Raw genomic sequence first — 16,315 nt, forward strand, 5'->3', positions numbered from 1 at the left:
GTCACTGACAGAGGACGCAGCAGACAGTGGTGAGCAGCGATGGAACGGGGACAGCTGAATATCTCAGGTGCCGGGGCCCTGAGCCAGCGGCGACACCGGCACCTGGCGCCCATAGCACGCCGGTGTCCCCGCCTGCTCAGGACCAGACACCTGGCCCCCAGCGACTGAGGGGTGAGTATGTCATTTTTTTTATTTTTATTTGCAGCAGCAGCGCCAGCAGCATATGGGGGCATAATCTATGGAGCATTTTATAGAGCATCTTATGGGGGCATAATCTATGGAGCATCTTATGGGGGCATAATCTATGGAGCATCTTATGGGGGCAGCATTATATGGGGCATAATCTATGGAACATCTTATGGGGCCATAACCTTTATGGAGCAGCATATGGGGCATATTATTCTATGGAAGCCATTATTAGCCTTTTTACAGCATTATATGGGGTGTATTTTGAATGGAGCATCCTATGGGGCCAGCATGAACTGTATGGAGCATTATATGGGGCTCCTGATTCAATATGGATATTCAAAAACATTTAACCTACTGACGTCTCAATTTTACTTTTATTGATATCTATTTTTATTCTTGAAATTTACCAGTAGCTGCTGCATTTTCCACCCTACGCTTACACGCGAGTCAATAAGTTTTCCCAGTTTTTTGTGGATATAGATATATATATTAAAATCATCCTCATTTTTCCTCATTGCCAGAAACAAAAGAAAAACACAATTTGGTATCACCGTGTTTGGAAAAGTCTGCCCTGATTTTAATCATGTTTTTTTTCCATCACCCCTCAAAAAAAAAAAAAAAAAAAATGTATTTAGCAATCAAAACAACGTATGTACACAAAGTTGTTTTTGATGAAACCTAGCCCTCATTCAGCCCCATCAACAGAAAAAAAAAAAAATGTTACGGGTCTCATAAAATGGCAACACAAAGCAGCTAGAATGTGATGCTTTAGATGCATGGCTGCTCCTGAAAGTTATATTATGATGTGGTCTGCTCCTTTGTTATATACGGACGGTTCGTATATCTGGATTTGACTTACCCTGGATATATGCATCAATAGGTCCGTTCAGAGCCAGGCCTTAGGGTAATCAACACATTTCTTTAGCAAGCAATGAGCAAAGAGCCAAAATGATTACCTTTTGCTGCCACTCTGTAGCTTCTTCTTCCTTTTTCTTCTTTGCCTCTTCAAGTAAAGCAATCTTAGCGGTAAATTCTGCAAGTTCAGCAGCCTGGGGAAAAGAAAAGCACATAACACAGAGTGTACCCTTATGTGGCCGAGTATCTCACCGCAGTACCCAGGAGTAAGAACTTGCCTCTATATATAACAGGGCTCGTCTTCACAAGGAAACCCCTTTAATCAGTGCTTGACCACACTGCTACCGTTTCTTTAAAACCAACAACTAGCTGTTGCCCCATCATGCAGTACATGGACACACAAGTCTGTCGTATCTTCTCTACGCTCTGCTTCACATAGAGGGAGTCCCAAATGGCGTTCCCTTCTAGGACTTTACAGTCAGGTGCAGAAAACTGAATCAGCTCTGTTTATCAATACCACTGATTACAACTTTGGGATTTCATTCAAGGGGTCTAACAAACTAACATCACGACTAGGGATGTATCAGGAACCCGGATACCTGGAGCGCTCCCGATAATCAGCTGTTCGGCGCTGTAGCTGCACGTGTCGCGGCAGTGTGACAGTCACAGAGCCTGTTTGTTGGGTCCATACATGGGTTGTGACTGTCACGCAGCCGTAACATGTGCAGCTGCGGAGCCAGATAGTTGATCATCAGAAGCGCTCCAGGTATCCGGGTTCCGATGCAGTTATTCGGGAAGTGCTATAGCTATTCGGATACGGAGTTATCCAAAGCTACTCGCTCATCTCTAATCACAACTAAAGTTGAGCAAAAAGATTTGCAGAATCCAGTCAGTAATCCTTGGCCTCCAGAGCCGAACCCGACTGCCTGCAGCTCTCCCGGGGCTTCTTCTGACAGGTAGGTAAGAGGTTCACAGCGCCCAACTCTAGAGGCCAGGGGCTATCAACATCAGGGTCTTGAGAATCTTTTTGCTCAAATCCCATCATGAACACTATAAGAACTATTTTTAACGCTGAAAATTTACTTAACGGATTGACATGCTGCAGATTTGACAAAAAAAAACAAAAAAACGCTTTGATGGTGCAAATCGTCAGGGAAAGAAATAAGCAGCGTGTGCATGAGATTTCAGAAAGCTCCTTCACTTAGCGGTTACTGTAAACCACTTTATTTCTCAGAAGGAAAATAACGCAACCTGTGAACAAGCCCTTACCAGCTGCTCTTGGTTCTTCATCTGGTCGGCAGCTTGTTTGGCCAGTGCAGCCTTAGCGTCTTCTGCAGACCGTCGCTCCTTCTCCAGATGCTCGGCCTCTTCTTTTGCCCTTTTCCTTTCTTGCTCCAACTCTAAAGCTCTCCGAGTCTGCTCTTCCAGCTCTATTAGATACAAAGGGTGTGATTCATACAGGAGACACGGCAGCAGAGTGGAGGCCATTCGTTATAGGGACGATATAGAAGAAACGTATAGTCACATTGACAAGAGAGTGGAGGGTCTCTGTATAAAGCAGAATGTAGGGGTGCAGATTCTACAGCAAACATCCAAAATAACTTACAGAGCAGTGTACACACGAGAATGGTCTATAACCCCCTGCACATTGATAGTAAAACACACCTATGAAAAGCACAGCATGCTCAGAAACGCTGCGATTCTCTCCAATGACTGATGTGAATCTGATACCTAGATATGAGATCTAGAAGGCAGACAACTTCTAGTACACAAGTCCAGATACATCCAGGTCCATTATAAAGGATGCAGACAGCAGCTATGATGCCAGAGACGTATCAGAAGCTGTGTGTGACAAGGACCCCTTCTTCCATACGCTATTTGACTGGTGCTTTCTTGTGTGATACAGGAGCCCCCCCCATAGCTATACACCCCTGTAATCCGTGGAAATCTAGAAGTTTCTTCGATATTAGACTATATAAGTATATGGGCAGATTATTTTCCTTTTTTAATTAAATACATGCATTTTGAGGGAATTGAACCTTGATGTGGGTAATAAATCAGCTGAGAGGAGCTCAGTAAAAGGCTATATATAGCCTATTTTCGATCAGAGTGTGGACGGTGAAATAGGGCTTTTGAGAGATTTTTTTTCCCCCACAATGTCCAAGTAAAAAAAATAAAAAATAAAAATATAATAATAATAATAATAATAATAATAATAATAATAATAATAATATTGAATAATGCACTAGTTATTTTTAAATTTTGGACACAAAACTCATCCATTCCAGTCTATAAGTGCATAGTGGAGTTTCTAAGTGAACACGGGATGCAGGTAGTATATGCCCTACGTGTCGCCAGATGTGGAATTCCAAGGTGTTCCCCAAACCGCTTCATTTTGTCACACAGTATAAAGGGAAAATATCGGCCTCCTACAGAGCTCAGCTTAGGATGAGAAAGATGACAGCAATTGGGGTCTGCAGCAGACCTCCAGGTGACATAGTAACCCATTGCTCTCCCGCAATGGCATTGCAGGGGGCCAGTGGATGCAAGTGCTCGCAGGCACCTGCACAGATTCCATGTATGTGCTGCCGTCACAAATTGCTAGCGCCATTTAAATGGTTTCCAGTTATTGCCAAAACTCAGCGTCGCCTGTGGCTGTTAGAGATGGATACTAGCTATTAATATAGCAAGCCTCAGCCGCATGAGTAAGGAGCTCAGTAACCTAGTCCAAGCCACACCTGGGGACCCTTTCCCAGGACATAAATAATTTCATTTGCAGGAAGGGGTTAAGAAATTCACAACTTTGTATAAAAAAAAATTTGTTTGGGTCGCCATTCTGTTTATTGTGAGGTGTGATATTTTTAATTTCTTTCCGGATTGGAAAAAAGGGAGCGATTAAAAAGTTAACATTTTTAATAAAGGCTGGGATTAATAGGAGTACAAAAATGGTGACACTAGGGCCTTTATTATTAGGTCTCCAACGGCATTGTATCCCGCGACCCCCAGCAATGTTATACCACTTAACTGCCATTGTCAGAGAGACTGAAGTGAATAGTGGAGCTGGCTCTGGTTGCTGCTTTCTGAGGTAGGTGCTGGTTGTGTAACACACAGGGCTCAGATCCTTAGCTTGCTTTATACACCCACACCCAGTGTTGGGTCTACAAGTACATCATATGTCAGCAAGGAGATGAAGTACAGAGGAGAATCAAAGGAGGAGGTTAAATGGATCATACTGCAAAATCCACATAAAAACCTCTTTAAATACTCTGACCGCTCCCGTGGTGCACATGATTCTGCATGATTGTTGCGCTTCGATGTGAGGATGAATCTTGTTGTACCTTTCTGTGCCTTTAGTGTCTGTTCCTCAATTTGCCGAAGCCGTTCGATGAGTTCATCCTTTTCCCGCTCTATTCGCTCTTTTTCTTTCTCCGCTATCTCCCTTTTCTTCTTTTCATTTTCCAGCTGAGCTCTAGACAAGAAGAAACAAGGTGCAAGGATAATGATAAGAACAGATAGTGATGAAGCTTCCTAACACCTGGCACCCGATGGAAGGAGAATCCGTGGTGCTGTCAACTTGGCAGACTAAGTGCCAAGAGAAGCACTCAACACACAATTACCGAGCCCGCCGAGGAGGCCCTACACATCACACATTCTTCTATACATGGCAGACCGTGAAAAGCAATTAGAGAGACATCACAGAGATACAATGCAGAATGTTTCAATTCCTGGTCTGCAGCCCAAGAGTACCGCTCTTATCAATAGGCCATGTCTGTCATTGCAGCTCTGTTCCATAGACCTGCTTGGGGATGAGCAGCAATATAGACACCGTCCACAGGATGGGGAACCAGTTCCTATTTTTCTAATGGCTTTGAAAGTACTGGGGCTAATTTACCCAACTTCAGACATTGCAGAAAATGTACGTCGCAGAGAGAACCAACCCTTCTTATAGAGAAACAGCAGCATAATATGACATCTGTATGGAGCATACAATTAGTTCTTTTTTCCCCCAGTGGAAAATCATCCTTTTAAGCCTCTGCAGGATGATATATATAGGAAGAAGTGAAGACATGTTTCACCAGAATCTTTAGAACATGAAGGACTCGGGGGTGGGTCTCGGACCTGTGACTCCACCTGTGCCCTAATTCTCTAAGTGTCCCGTTTCACTTAGCGATGCACCGGCGATCCCGACAATGATATGACCTGGTAAGGATCGCTGGTGCGTCGCTAAATGATCGCTAGTAAGCTGTCAAACAGGCAGATCTCTTCAGCGACGCAGCAACGATCCAGCGATCAAACACAGCGATGTGCGCTGGCCAGCGGGACGCCGACAGCGAAAAACGGCCCAGGACATTCCTGCACGATCAGCCATATCCAGCAGGGGGCCGGTCGCTGCCGAGTGTCACATGTAGCGAGATCGCTGTTGTGTCACAAAATCGGTGACGCATTAGCGATGTCGCTATATGAGATGGGGGCTTTAGTCTTCTTAGCACGGGCATATCATTAACTGAAAACTTCTAACACCGATTACACAAGAAGCACAAAATGGATTTCTTCACCCCAGGTATCATTTTAATCAGTATAACAGTGGCAAACTCACAATGCCTGTAGTTTACTTAGCAAAATCCTGCTGACAGGTTCGCTTTAAGGCCACCTTATACATTAGGCTAACGTTCGATAAATCTGCCGATGTTGACGGGATCGACAGTCTGTAATCGGACATGTTGGATCTTTAAAGGGGTCCACAAGTAGGACAAACCCTTCCTAAAATAAATGTTCAGTCCACTATAAAATAATAAATCAGCACTTAAGTTACTGTTTACGCCTTCATACAGACTGAACATGAGGAGGAAGCCAGGGCTGCAACTGCTTCCAGACACCTTCATGTTCAGTTTGTCTGAAGGAGGAGATAGTGACACCAGCACTGATTGGGCGCCGGCCATCATGGGACTGCGTAAGGAGACACCTCTGGAACGAGCAGACACGGGAGGCGAGTATAGGCTTTATCATTTTATTGGGGCCAAACATTTAATTTAAGGAGTTGTCCTAGCAGTGGACAACCCCCTGAAAGAGAAGCTTCTGACAGATGTCTGTCAGCAGTGTTGTCACAGGGAACACAGGAGCGCTCTTGTGTATGGAGGAGTCAGGTGAGAGTTGCTGGCCTAACGAATGTTCAGCCGACAGCAATCTGAAGTATATGGGGAAGTTTAAGTCTGTGAAAATGATGGAGAAGCATTGTGATGTCATTGTCTTTTCTGTCCGCTCATTCTGGCGCTGCATCAAACACTGCAGTTTACAGAGGGATTGTTGGGTGACTTGGGTTGTCTGAGTACAGGATATGCTATAAATATCGGGTAGAGCTGGGAGCCACATCTTTCTCCAGAATGTCCATCCTGACAAGTGCGGTGACTTCTAATGTACGCCTCTCTCAATTCCCTCTGGCTGTTTTCAGTACCTCTATAGAAGTGGATAGAAAAAGAAGAGCGTGTGCGGACCCCTCTATAGGTGATGTGGTTGCAGCTTCAGTTGGAGGCTAGGGCTCCCACCCTCGTTCGACCCGCATCTATCAGAAACTATAGCCTTCAGGGGAATCCAAATTTGTGTCATCAGAAGCAATTTCAATGCTAATAAATTTCTAGTTGTTTTCATCTCAGCCACGCGAATAACGATGTCCAACGCCAACCCCGCATCTGAGCTACGCTGGGTCTGTAACTCCCATTCATTTCTATGGAAATTATAAACGCAGTGTTGCTCAATGGCTATCGTCTGTAGCTCTAAATGCCAATGCTCGGAGCCTTTTATTTCTGCCTCAAGGCTTTATATTTTTTTTAAGCTGCTTTACAGAAAAAGTAAGTTTTATTCTTCTCTCTGCTGCTTTACAGACATGAGAAAGGAAAAAAATAAATAAATAAAAAAATAGCGCCTGTACCTCTCCAGCTGCTTCTGGTGCTTCTCTTCTCTGGCCTGTGCTTTCATTTGCTGAACTTCGATTGTGTCCGGTTTCCTTCGCCTCATGTAAAGCTCGTGATTGCCCATACACAGCGCTAAGATCCGCTTATTAATTCTTAGACGGGGAGCGTAAAATACAAAATCCTGAAATAAAGAAACCAGAAGTCCCATTTACCACCATGAAAATCTTTTCCTGTTCCGTAGCAATATCTTTTAATGCTGACTTGGTAAAACAGTTCCCCCGTTATGTGATGTGAATACACTGATTTATAATGGGGTCTGTTGGGGCGTCCAACATTTGTGATGCAGAACAGTAATGAATGCTGCGCTGTTCTAGCCCTCGGAGATGATGGAAAACCCACAGGTGAGAACATCGATGTACGAGAGATTCAGAAAATAACTGATATTTTTCACTATAGATGAAAGCAATTGGCCACTTCCTACCAATCCTACAAGTGCACTTGTACAGGACGGCCGGGAAACTAGTGCACACGTAAGATAGCGGTATGTTGGGGTACAGTATGGTAGACAATAAACGTCATGTGCCACATTATAAGCAGCTATTTGAAAGAAAGGAGCCATAGAATGGAAAACATGCAGAACATCTAATAAGGTATGCCTTTTTCACATAAGTGTGTAAAAACTTTATTTGGCTTACTTCACAAATACTTTTTTGTGGTGTTTTTTTCATGGCTGGAAAACCTTCATGATTTTTGTTAGCCTTTATTGAGTGCAATTTGTTTTATTCCCATGAACAAATTAAATTTAAGCAGATCTTGGAATAAAACTAAATTACAAAATTAAAAAAAAAAAAAATATGTTTCTGTGCTGAGATAATCTTATAAATGTGCCCCACTGTGTAATGTCTGACTGTACAGGAGCATGGTCTGATCATACTACAGCACCTGGGCAGGGGAGGAAGTAAAAGAGTATACAGACATTACAGCATGCTGCCTTCTGTGAGGTAAAACAGGTTTTTAAAAAGCAGGAAATGCTGTCCTGCCTGTATACTCTTTTTTGTGTCCTCCTCTGCCCAGGAGCTGTGGAATGATCAGACCATGTTCCTGTACGGTCAGACACAGACATTACACAGTACACAACAGGGACACACTTATATCTCAGCACAGGAACATTTTTTTAACACATCGAATTGAGGAAATTACTATTATTCCAAGATCTATTAAAATGAACTTTGTATGTGTGAGGGACAACCCCTTTAACCCCTTAATGACCGCCAATACGTTTTTTAACTGACGTGAGAGAATAGCATCCCCACACAGGTGACAATCCAGCAGCCGTCGGCTGCACACTATAGCTGACAACTTGCTGCATCAGCTACGATCAGTGTCTGCACCGTCCAAATCTTTTTAACCCCTTAGATGCTGCTGTCAATAGTGACAACATCATATAAATGGTTAACAGAGTGTGGGGGCTTCCTCTTTATCCCCATCCACACCCTAAGATCATGATTGTGTGGTCCTGATGTTTGTCATGGCAATTCAGGACCAAATAGCGGCCTTAGAGTCTCCCAGCTGTTGTAACCTTTTCAGAAGTCAGCGACATTTCGGTGGTAAAAATACACTTTTTCATTTCTGTCATGCCACTTTGCATTAATTCCTGAAAATCACCTGAAGGGTTAATAAACTACCAGACTGCAATTTTCAATATGTCATGGGTTGCAGTTTTTAAAATGGTATCACGTTTTGAATTTTCCAATATATAGCACCCCCAAAGTCACTTCAAACCTGGATAGGTCCTTCAAAAAACAGGATTTTTGGGTTGCATACCATAAAATCTGTTTCTCGGAGCCTTCATTGGGGGACACAGAGACCATGGGTGTATGCTGCTGCCACTAGGAGGCTGACACTATGCACAAAAAAAGGTTAGCTCCTCCTCCGCAGTGTACACCCCACTGACCGGCAGGGAATTCCTCAGTTAGTGCGAAAGCAGTAGGAGAAGTAACAGAATAGATTGAAAACAGAACAAACAACTCAACTGTAACCAAAGTAAGAACAGGAGTTGTAGAACATGGGAGGGTGCTGTGTCCCCCAATGAAGGCTCCGAGAAACAGATTTTACGGTAAGCAACCCAAAAATCCTGTTTTCTCGTTCACCTTATTGGGGGACACAGAAACCATGGGACGTCCCAAAGCAGTCCCTGGGGTGGGAAACAAACTTCCATCAGGCCAGTGTACTCACCACCACTGCCTGCAGGATCCGTCTACCTAGGCTGGCGTCCGCCGAAGCGTAGGTGTGGACCTTGTAGAATTTCACAAACGTGTGAACCGAAGACCAGGTTGCAGCTTTGCAAAGCTGCAGCGCGGAGGCTCTGTGGCGTACCGCCCAGGAAGCACCCACTGCCCGGGTAGAGTGCGCTCTGATCCCCGGAGGGGCCACTCGATGCTTAACCCGGTAGGCCTCCAAATTTGCCGATCTGATCCAGCGAGCAATAGTAGCTTTGGAATCCGGGTGACCTTTCTGTGCCCCATCTGGTATGACAAAAAGAGAGTCTGTCTTTCGTAAGGAAGTCGTCCTAGACAGAAAGACTCTCATCGCCCTGACCAGATCCAGCTTGTTCAGGGACCGCTCCCGAGGGTGAGTTGGACTCGGACAGAAGGACGGCAGAATAATATCCTCATTGAGGTGAAAGGAGGACACCACCTTCGGAAGAAAAGTGGGCGGAGGCCGCAGAACTACCTTATCCTGGTGAAGTACCAAAAAAGGCGAGCGGCAAGAAAGAGCCGCCAATTCCGACATGCGCCAGATGGAAGTGATGGCCACCAGAAAAGCTACCTTCCAAGAAAGGAGAGAAAGGGAAACATCCCTGAGAGGTTCAAAAGGAGAACCTTGCAGAACCTCAAGAACCAGATTAAGATCCCATGGATCCACGGGCACTCGATACGGAGGAGCCGTGTGAGCCACGCCCTGAAGAAAGGTTTTGACCTGAGGGCGGGAGGCCAACGTCTTCTGAAACAAAATGGACAGCGCCGAAACTTGACCCTTCAAGGAACTGAGAGCAAGCCCCGCATCCAGCCCTGCCTGAAGAAACGCCAGAACGGAAGGGAGCGAAAAGCACATGGGCGCGATGTTATTGGCCTCACACCAAGTGAAATAGGCCTTCCAAGTACAGTAGTAAATTTTGGAAGATGATGGCTTCCTTGCTCAGATCATGGTATGAATTACTCGACCGGAGAATCCTGCTCGTTTCAAAACCTCGGTCTCAACAGCCACGCCGTTAAATTGAGCGGCCGAGAATTGGGGTGGCAAATCGGGCCTTGAGACAGCAGATCTGCCCTGTCTGGAAGCTTCCAGGGGGCGTCCGCGAGAAGGTTGACAATGTCCGCGAACCAAGACCTTCTGGGCCAATTCGGGGCAATGAGAATGACTGGAATTCCTTCTGCTTTGATCTTCAACAGCTTGGGAAGAAGAGGCAGGGAAGGAAACAGGTAGGAGAGCTCAAACTGCGACCAAGGAATGGCCAGAGCGTCGGCGCCCACTGCGAGAGGATCTCGAGCCCTGGATACAAACTGTGGGACTTTTCTGTTGAGGCGAGAAGCTAGCAGATCTACGTACGGGGTTCCCCAACGACGGCAGAGCTGAAGAAATACCTCCGGATGTAGGGACCACTCTCCTGCCGCGAGACCCTCGCGGCTGAGAAAATCGGCGGCCCAGTTGTCTACGCCGGGAATGTGTACCGCGGAGATTGTCGGTACAGAAGTCTCTGCCCACTGAAGGATCTTGGACACTTCTGCCAGGGCTGAGACACTCCGTGTCCTTCCTTGGCGGTTGACATATGCCACCGCTGTGGCATTGTCTGTCTGAATCCGGACAGGCAGGCCCCTGAGGAGCCTCTCCCAGTGGACGAGAGCCAGATGGATCGCTCGTATCTCTAGGACGTTGATCGGCAGAGCAGATTCCTGAGTCGACCAACGACCCTGAACAGTGAGATGGCGGAACACTGCACCCCAGCCGAGGAGGCTGGCATCCGTTGTTACAATCTGCCAGTGAACGGGAAGAAAAGACCGCCCCAAGAGGATGAGTGGTGACGTCAACCACCAGTTGAGTGACCGCTTGATCCGGCATGAAAGACGAACAGGGCGATCCAGGGACAGAGCCGACCTGTTCCACCTCGACAAAATGGCGTGTTGGGAGAGGTCTGGCATGAAATTGGGCAAAGGGAACTGCCTCTATCGCCACCACCATCTTTCCCAGGACCCTCATGGTTGTTCGGAGGGACGGAAGTAGTGTGGTCTGCAGCGATTGTACATCCTGCCGCAGGGAGAGAATCTTCTCTTGTGGGAGAAAGACCCTTGACCGATGAGTGTCGAACAGGAGGCCCAGAAACACAAGACATTGAGTAGGAACCAGACAGGACTTTTTCCTGTTGACGATCCACCCGAAATTGAAAAGTGTGTCTAGAACGATCGTCAAACTTAGGCGTGCGTGTTGGAAAGTGGGAGCTTTGATCAGAATATCGTCGAGGTAAGGAAAAAGAACGAGACCTCTGATCCTCAACAAGGCCATCAACACAGCCATGATCTTCGTGAAGACTCTGGGAGCGGTGGCGAGACCGAAGGGCAGCGCGACGAACTGGTAATGTTCCTGGCGAACCGCAAAACGCAGGAACTTCTGATGTCCGTAGAATATGGGAACATGTAGATAGGCATCTTGGATGTCTATTGAACACATGAATTCCTGCTCCTCCATGGAAGCGATTACCGAACGAACCGACTCCATCCGGAAGTGGCGAAGACGGACCCTCTTGTTGAGCAGCTTGAGATCCAAGATGGGTCGGACCGCCCCGTCTTTTTTCGGCACGACAAATAGGTTTGAATAAAACCCTGTAAACCGCTCCGATTCGGGAACGGGCACAATCACCCGGAACTGAGGAGAGAGTCGATGGCCGTAAAGAACCCCGGGATCAAAGCTGGATCTTTTGGAGGGAGGGATTCGAAGAAACGATCCCGTGGAAGAGAGACAAACTCTATCTTGCATCCTGACGATACAACCTCTCTGACCCAAGCGTCCTCTACGGAGGCCAGCCAGACGTCCTTTAAGAACAGGAGTAGACCTCCCAATAGGAAGGGACCCTCGGGAGTCCGAGGATAGTCATGCTGATGTGGACCGTCCAGATAAGATCTGGATGGCCTGCCCTGCGAAGAGTGGGAACGCCAGGAGGGAGTGGGTCTGAAGGAAACTTTCTTCCTATCTTGGCGTGCCTGCGGTTTTTGTTGGTTGGAGGTCTCCGCCATATTGAAACGGCGGTAAGCCCGAAAGGGTCGAAACTGACGCCTTAGCGGAGGTCTGCGAGGCTTGGACTGAGGCAGGAGAGAACTCGTGCCTCCGGTGGCGTCCTTAATAATCTGGTCCAATTGGGATGCAAAGAGGCGCCCTCCCTGAAAAGGCAGATTAGTAAGAGACTTTTTAGAAGACAGGTCCTCCTGCCAGGCCTTGAGCCAAATTGTATGTCGGATTGCCACAACGTTACTGGACGCCTGAACTGCGCAGGATTCGGCATCCAAAGAAGCAGAAAGCAGATAATCCCCCGCTTGGGAAATCTGATTGGCGAGATCGGCCAATCGATCTGGTTGTGCTTTCTCTAGGATGCCCTGACGAAGATCCTCTGCCCAAGTAGCTATGGCCTTTGCTGCCCAAGATGAACCAAAAATTGGGCATACCGCCGTCGAAGCCGCTTCGAAGGCAGACTTCGCTAGGGATTCTATAATCCTATCATTAGAATCCTTTAGAGACGCCACGCCTGAGAGCGGGAGAATCGTGTTAGTAGAAAGCCTGGACACGGGCGGGTCGACCGAGGGGGAGGCAGACCAGTTGTCCGTGAGCTCTTTAGCAAACAGGTACAGAACACCGAGACGCTTTCCTCTTTGAAAGCGTCTGGTCGGATCTCTTCTTTCCCTGGTAAAAATCTTTCCAAACTCGGAATGTAAAGGGAATATCCTGGAGGGTGTTTCCTCCCGTCTGAACGAAACCTCCTGATCTGAGGATTTCGCAGGGGGGTCAGCAATGTCGAAGGTCTGATTGATCGCTGCAATGAGGTTCTGTACAGTAACCCTCATGTTCGCATCCTGGTCCGAATCCAGCTCTAAGATCCCCTCAGATGACCTGTCAGAGAGCGCTTCACCTGACTCGGGAGAGGAGGCCCGGGAGGGAGGCTGCCGAGAAGGACTATGTGGTGACATGGGGCGAGGAGAGGATTCTGGCTGGAGATCCTGCCTGGGTCTTTTGCGACTAACGCTGGCCGACTCAGATGGAACCTCTTGAGACCTGCTGGACCCTGTAGAGGTGTCCAGGGGTAACTTATCCAGAACAGCTACTAGGGACTGAGACACCCTGGTGAGGTCTGCCACTGACTGTGATAGAGACAAGGCCCAGCCGGGCATGGGGGGGTTCAATCTCGCCTGGGGCCCTAGATGGCTCCTGGGCGGCGTCAGGTTGAATAGGATTGCTACAATCCAGGCAGAGGGAAGTGGACTGACCTGAGGGAAGTTTGCGATTGCAAGAAGAGCATGCAAAGAACTTGACTAGAGTGCAGGGGGGAGCCGCAGGGCAGGTACGGTCAGATTTTGATTTAGACATAGTGAAACCTGAGGTAGTGCCGGAAGGTTGGGGGACAGGGTGCAGAGAAGGGTGTCAGCCTGCAGATGCAGAGCTACTCACGGTCCGGTGACACCAGAGACGAAGGTACCCACCTCTCTGCAGATGCAGGACAGCGCGATATCCGGCTGACAGGCCCAGGGAGCGATATCCGGCTGACAGGGGCGTCCGGCTGTGCGGCTGCAAAGATGGCGACCGCCTGAGAGGAAACAGGGAAAAACGCGCTCCTAGGGGAAGGAGGGCGGAGCTAACCGCCTGCTGAATCTGGCACCGCCCCTGGCCAGGAACAGGCTGAGAAGAGCGGTGGGAGGGCCTGGAACGGGCGGGAGAGAAGCCCGCTTAGAAGAAAGGGGCGGGGGGCGTGGTCGCGACGCTAAGGTAGGCCCGACAGAAGCCGGGGCCTAAATTACTAGCGGCGGCCGCCTGTCAGCACGGGGTCGGCGCGGAGGTGCCGCAATGTGAGCGCCGCCGCGAGAGGACCCTGGAATACCCGATCGGAGTGTCGGGGAGAAGAGGACGGTGAAGGGGCTGGCTGTAGGAGCAGGATGGGCGCAGGAGTTCGCAGCGCCACTGCAACCCTGCTCCAGGGAAGACGCTGCAAACGTGCCCTCGGGGAGGAATGCTTCAGGCCAAAGGGTCCCAATACTTACCCGTCCCGGGCCCGAATCCTCGAAGAAAGTACCTGTACATGAAGTGTCTGCGTCTCATCCAACCGACAAGCTCTGGTAGGCGAGTGGGTGGGAGACTGGCGACGAGGACCCTCTGGATCGCTGACACATCTTCGTGTTGGCGTCCGCCTGGAAGGCTGGTGGTCCTGCTACGGAGAACTGTGAGGATACGGGGTGGCAGTACACGCCGTACTCACAGACTCCTTGTGGGAGTATAGATGTGACCATTCACACTGTATCCCTCCGGGAAAACCTGAAAAGGAACGACGCACATCGAGGTAGATATGGGTCTAATTAAAGACCCGTGTCCACCTCCTACTGACACTAAGCTAAAACTGAGGAATTCCCTGCCTGTCGGTGGGGTGTACGCTGCGGAGGAGGAGCTAACCTTTTTTTGTGCATAGTGTCAGCCTCCTAGTGGCAGCAGCATACACCCATGGTCTCTGTGTCCCCCAATAAGGCGAACGAGAAAAATAAATTTGATAAATTTCCTTGATAAAATGAAAAATTACTGCTACATTTTTAAACCTCCTAAAATGCTAACAAAATAAAAGAACATTTTACACATGGTGCTGATGTAAGGCAGACATGTGGGAAATGTTATTTATTAATTTTTTTGTGTGGTATGACTATCTGGATTAAAGGGATAATCAAAGTTTGAAAATTGCTGATTTTTTAACATTTTTTCTCAAATTTCTGATATTTTTTATAAATAAAAAACAAAACGTATTGACCTAAAATTTACCATTATCATAAAGTACAATGTGTCACGAAAAAACAATCTCAAAATCACTGGGATCCGTTGCAGCATTCCAGAGTTATTACCACAAAGTGACACTGGTCAGATTTAAAAAATTTAGCTGTCACTAAGGGGTTAAGTCCCATAAAATCCTATAGTGCAGACTATGGCAAAACACATGATAAAAACAAAACAAAAAAAAAAAAGCCAGTGACTTTTTTTTTTTTAACCCCTTTACCCCCAAGGGTGGTTTGCACGTTCATGACCAGGCCAATTTTTACAATTCTGACCACTGTCACTTTATGAGGTAATAACTCTGGAACGCTTCCATGGATCCCGGTGATTCTGACATTGTTTTCTCATGATATATTGTACTTCATGTTAGTGGTAACATTTTTCACATAACTTGCGTTTATTTGTGAAAAAAACGGAAATTTGGCGAAATTTTTGAAAATTTCGCAATTTTCCAACTTTGAATTTTTATGCCCTTAAATCACAGAGATATGGCACACAAAAAACTTAAAGGGAAGGTGCCGCAATTTTATATAATTTTCAAAAAAATAGTAAGTAACAAAACATGTTGTTTCAGCAAATGTTGTACTAACCAGGATTTATGGTTTGTTTGTAATAATGTTTTAATGTAGCCACTGGGCGCTGCCATCTTGATTTGCAGATCTGTGGAGGACTCACACAGTCTGCAAATATGGCCGTCCCTGGACATAGGAGACTGCGGGCGGCTCCCAACCCCACATTGCAGCCTCATTAGCAGTGAACTGGGCACGCCCCTGTGGGCTGCACCATTCACTGCTGTAGGTGTGGCTGGGCGCCATTTTACTGTAGCCCAGTGCTATCTGCTGAGCTCCACTTACCCTCTATCACAGGACCACTTGTGGCATAACAGGTCCTGTGTTGTGAGGAGAGGCTGAAGATATGGAGAAGGTGGTCAGCAGAGGAGAGGAGCGCTCACTGAAGCCGGAGGATGGAGAGTGGTGAGTGCGGGTGACTTTCATCTATGCTCCTCTGTCCTGCTTACTCCAGGCTGGGACCTGCGCTTCCTGCTCTACTGTGTTCCTCTGCTCTGTCTCCTCACTCACAGCCCCAGTGATCTCCGGTAATCTGACACCTTTGCTTTTATGAGAGCTTTTATGGCTGTCTGAGGAGGACAGTGACATATACAGCCCATACTCTAGTGTATGGGGGGGCTGGAAGTTTCACCAGTGTGGGCATATCTGTAATACTGTCTCGTGTGATACTGACTGCTGAGCCGTGTATCTAATCCTCTCCTGTGTGATACTGTCTGCTGAGCC

General features: G+C 47.4%; 1 protein-coding gene across 1 annotated transcript in view; it reads right to left on the minus strand.

Moving 5' to 3' along the window:
* Nucleotides 1-16,315, minus strand: part of RDX (radixin) — a 155,621-nt gene that overhangs the window by 11,241 nt on the left and 128,065 nt on the right. Inside the window, exons 9-12 of the mRNA XM_073583101.1 lie at nucleotides 6,971-7,134; nucleotides 4,383-4,513; nucleotides 2,314-2,474; nucleotides 1,146-1,238 (exon numbers count right to left, since the gene is read on the minus strand). Coding sequence (XP_073439202.1) covers nucleotides 1,146-1,238; nucleotides 2,314-2,474; nucleotides 4,383-4,513; nucleotides 6,971-7,134 — 549 coding nt within the window. The remainder of the gene's footprint in view (nucleotides 1-1,145; nucleotides 1,239-2,313; nucleotides 2,475-4,382; nucleotides 4,514-6,970; nucleotides 7,135-16,315) is intronic.

Source organism: Dendrobates tinctorius, unplaced genomic scaffold, assembly GCF_039654945.1.
Source record: "Dendrobates tinctorius isolate UK_male_01 unplaced genomic scaffold, ASM3965494v1 ptg000075l, whole genome shotgun sequence".
Lineage (NCBI taxonomy): Eukaryota > Metazoa > Chordata > Amphibia > Anura > Dendrobatidae > Dendrobates > Dendrobates tinctorius.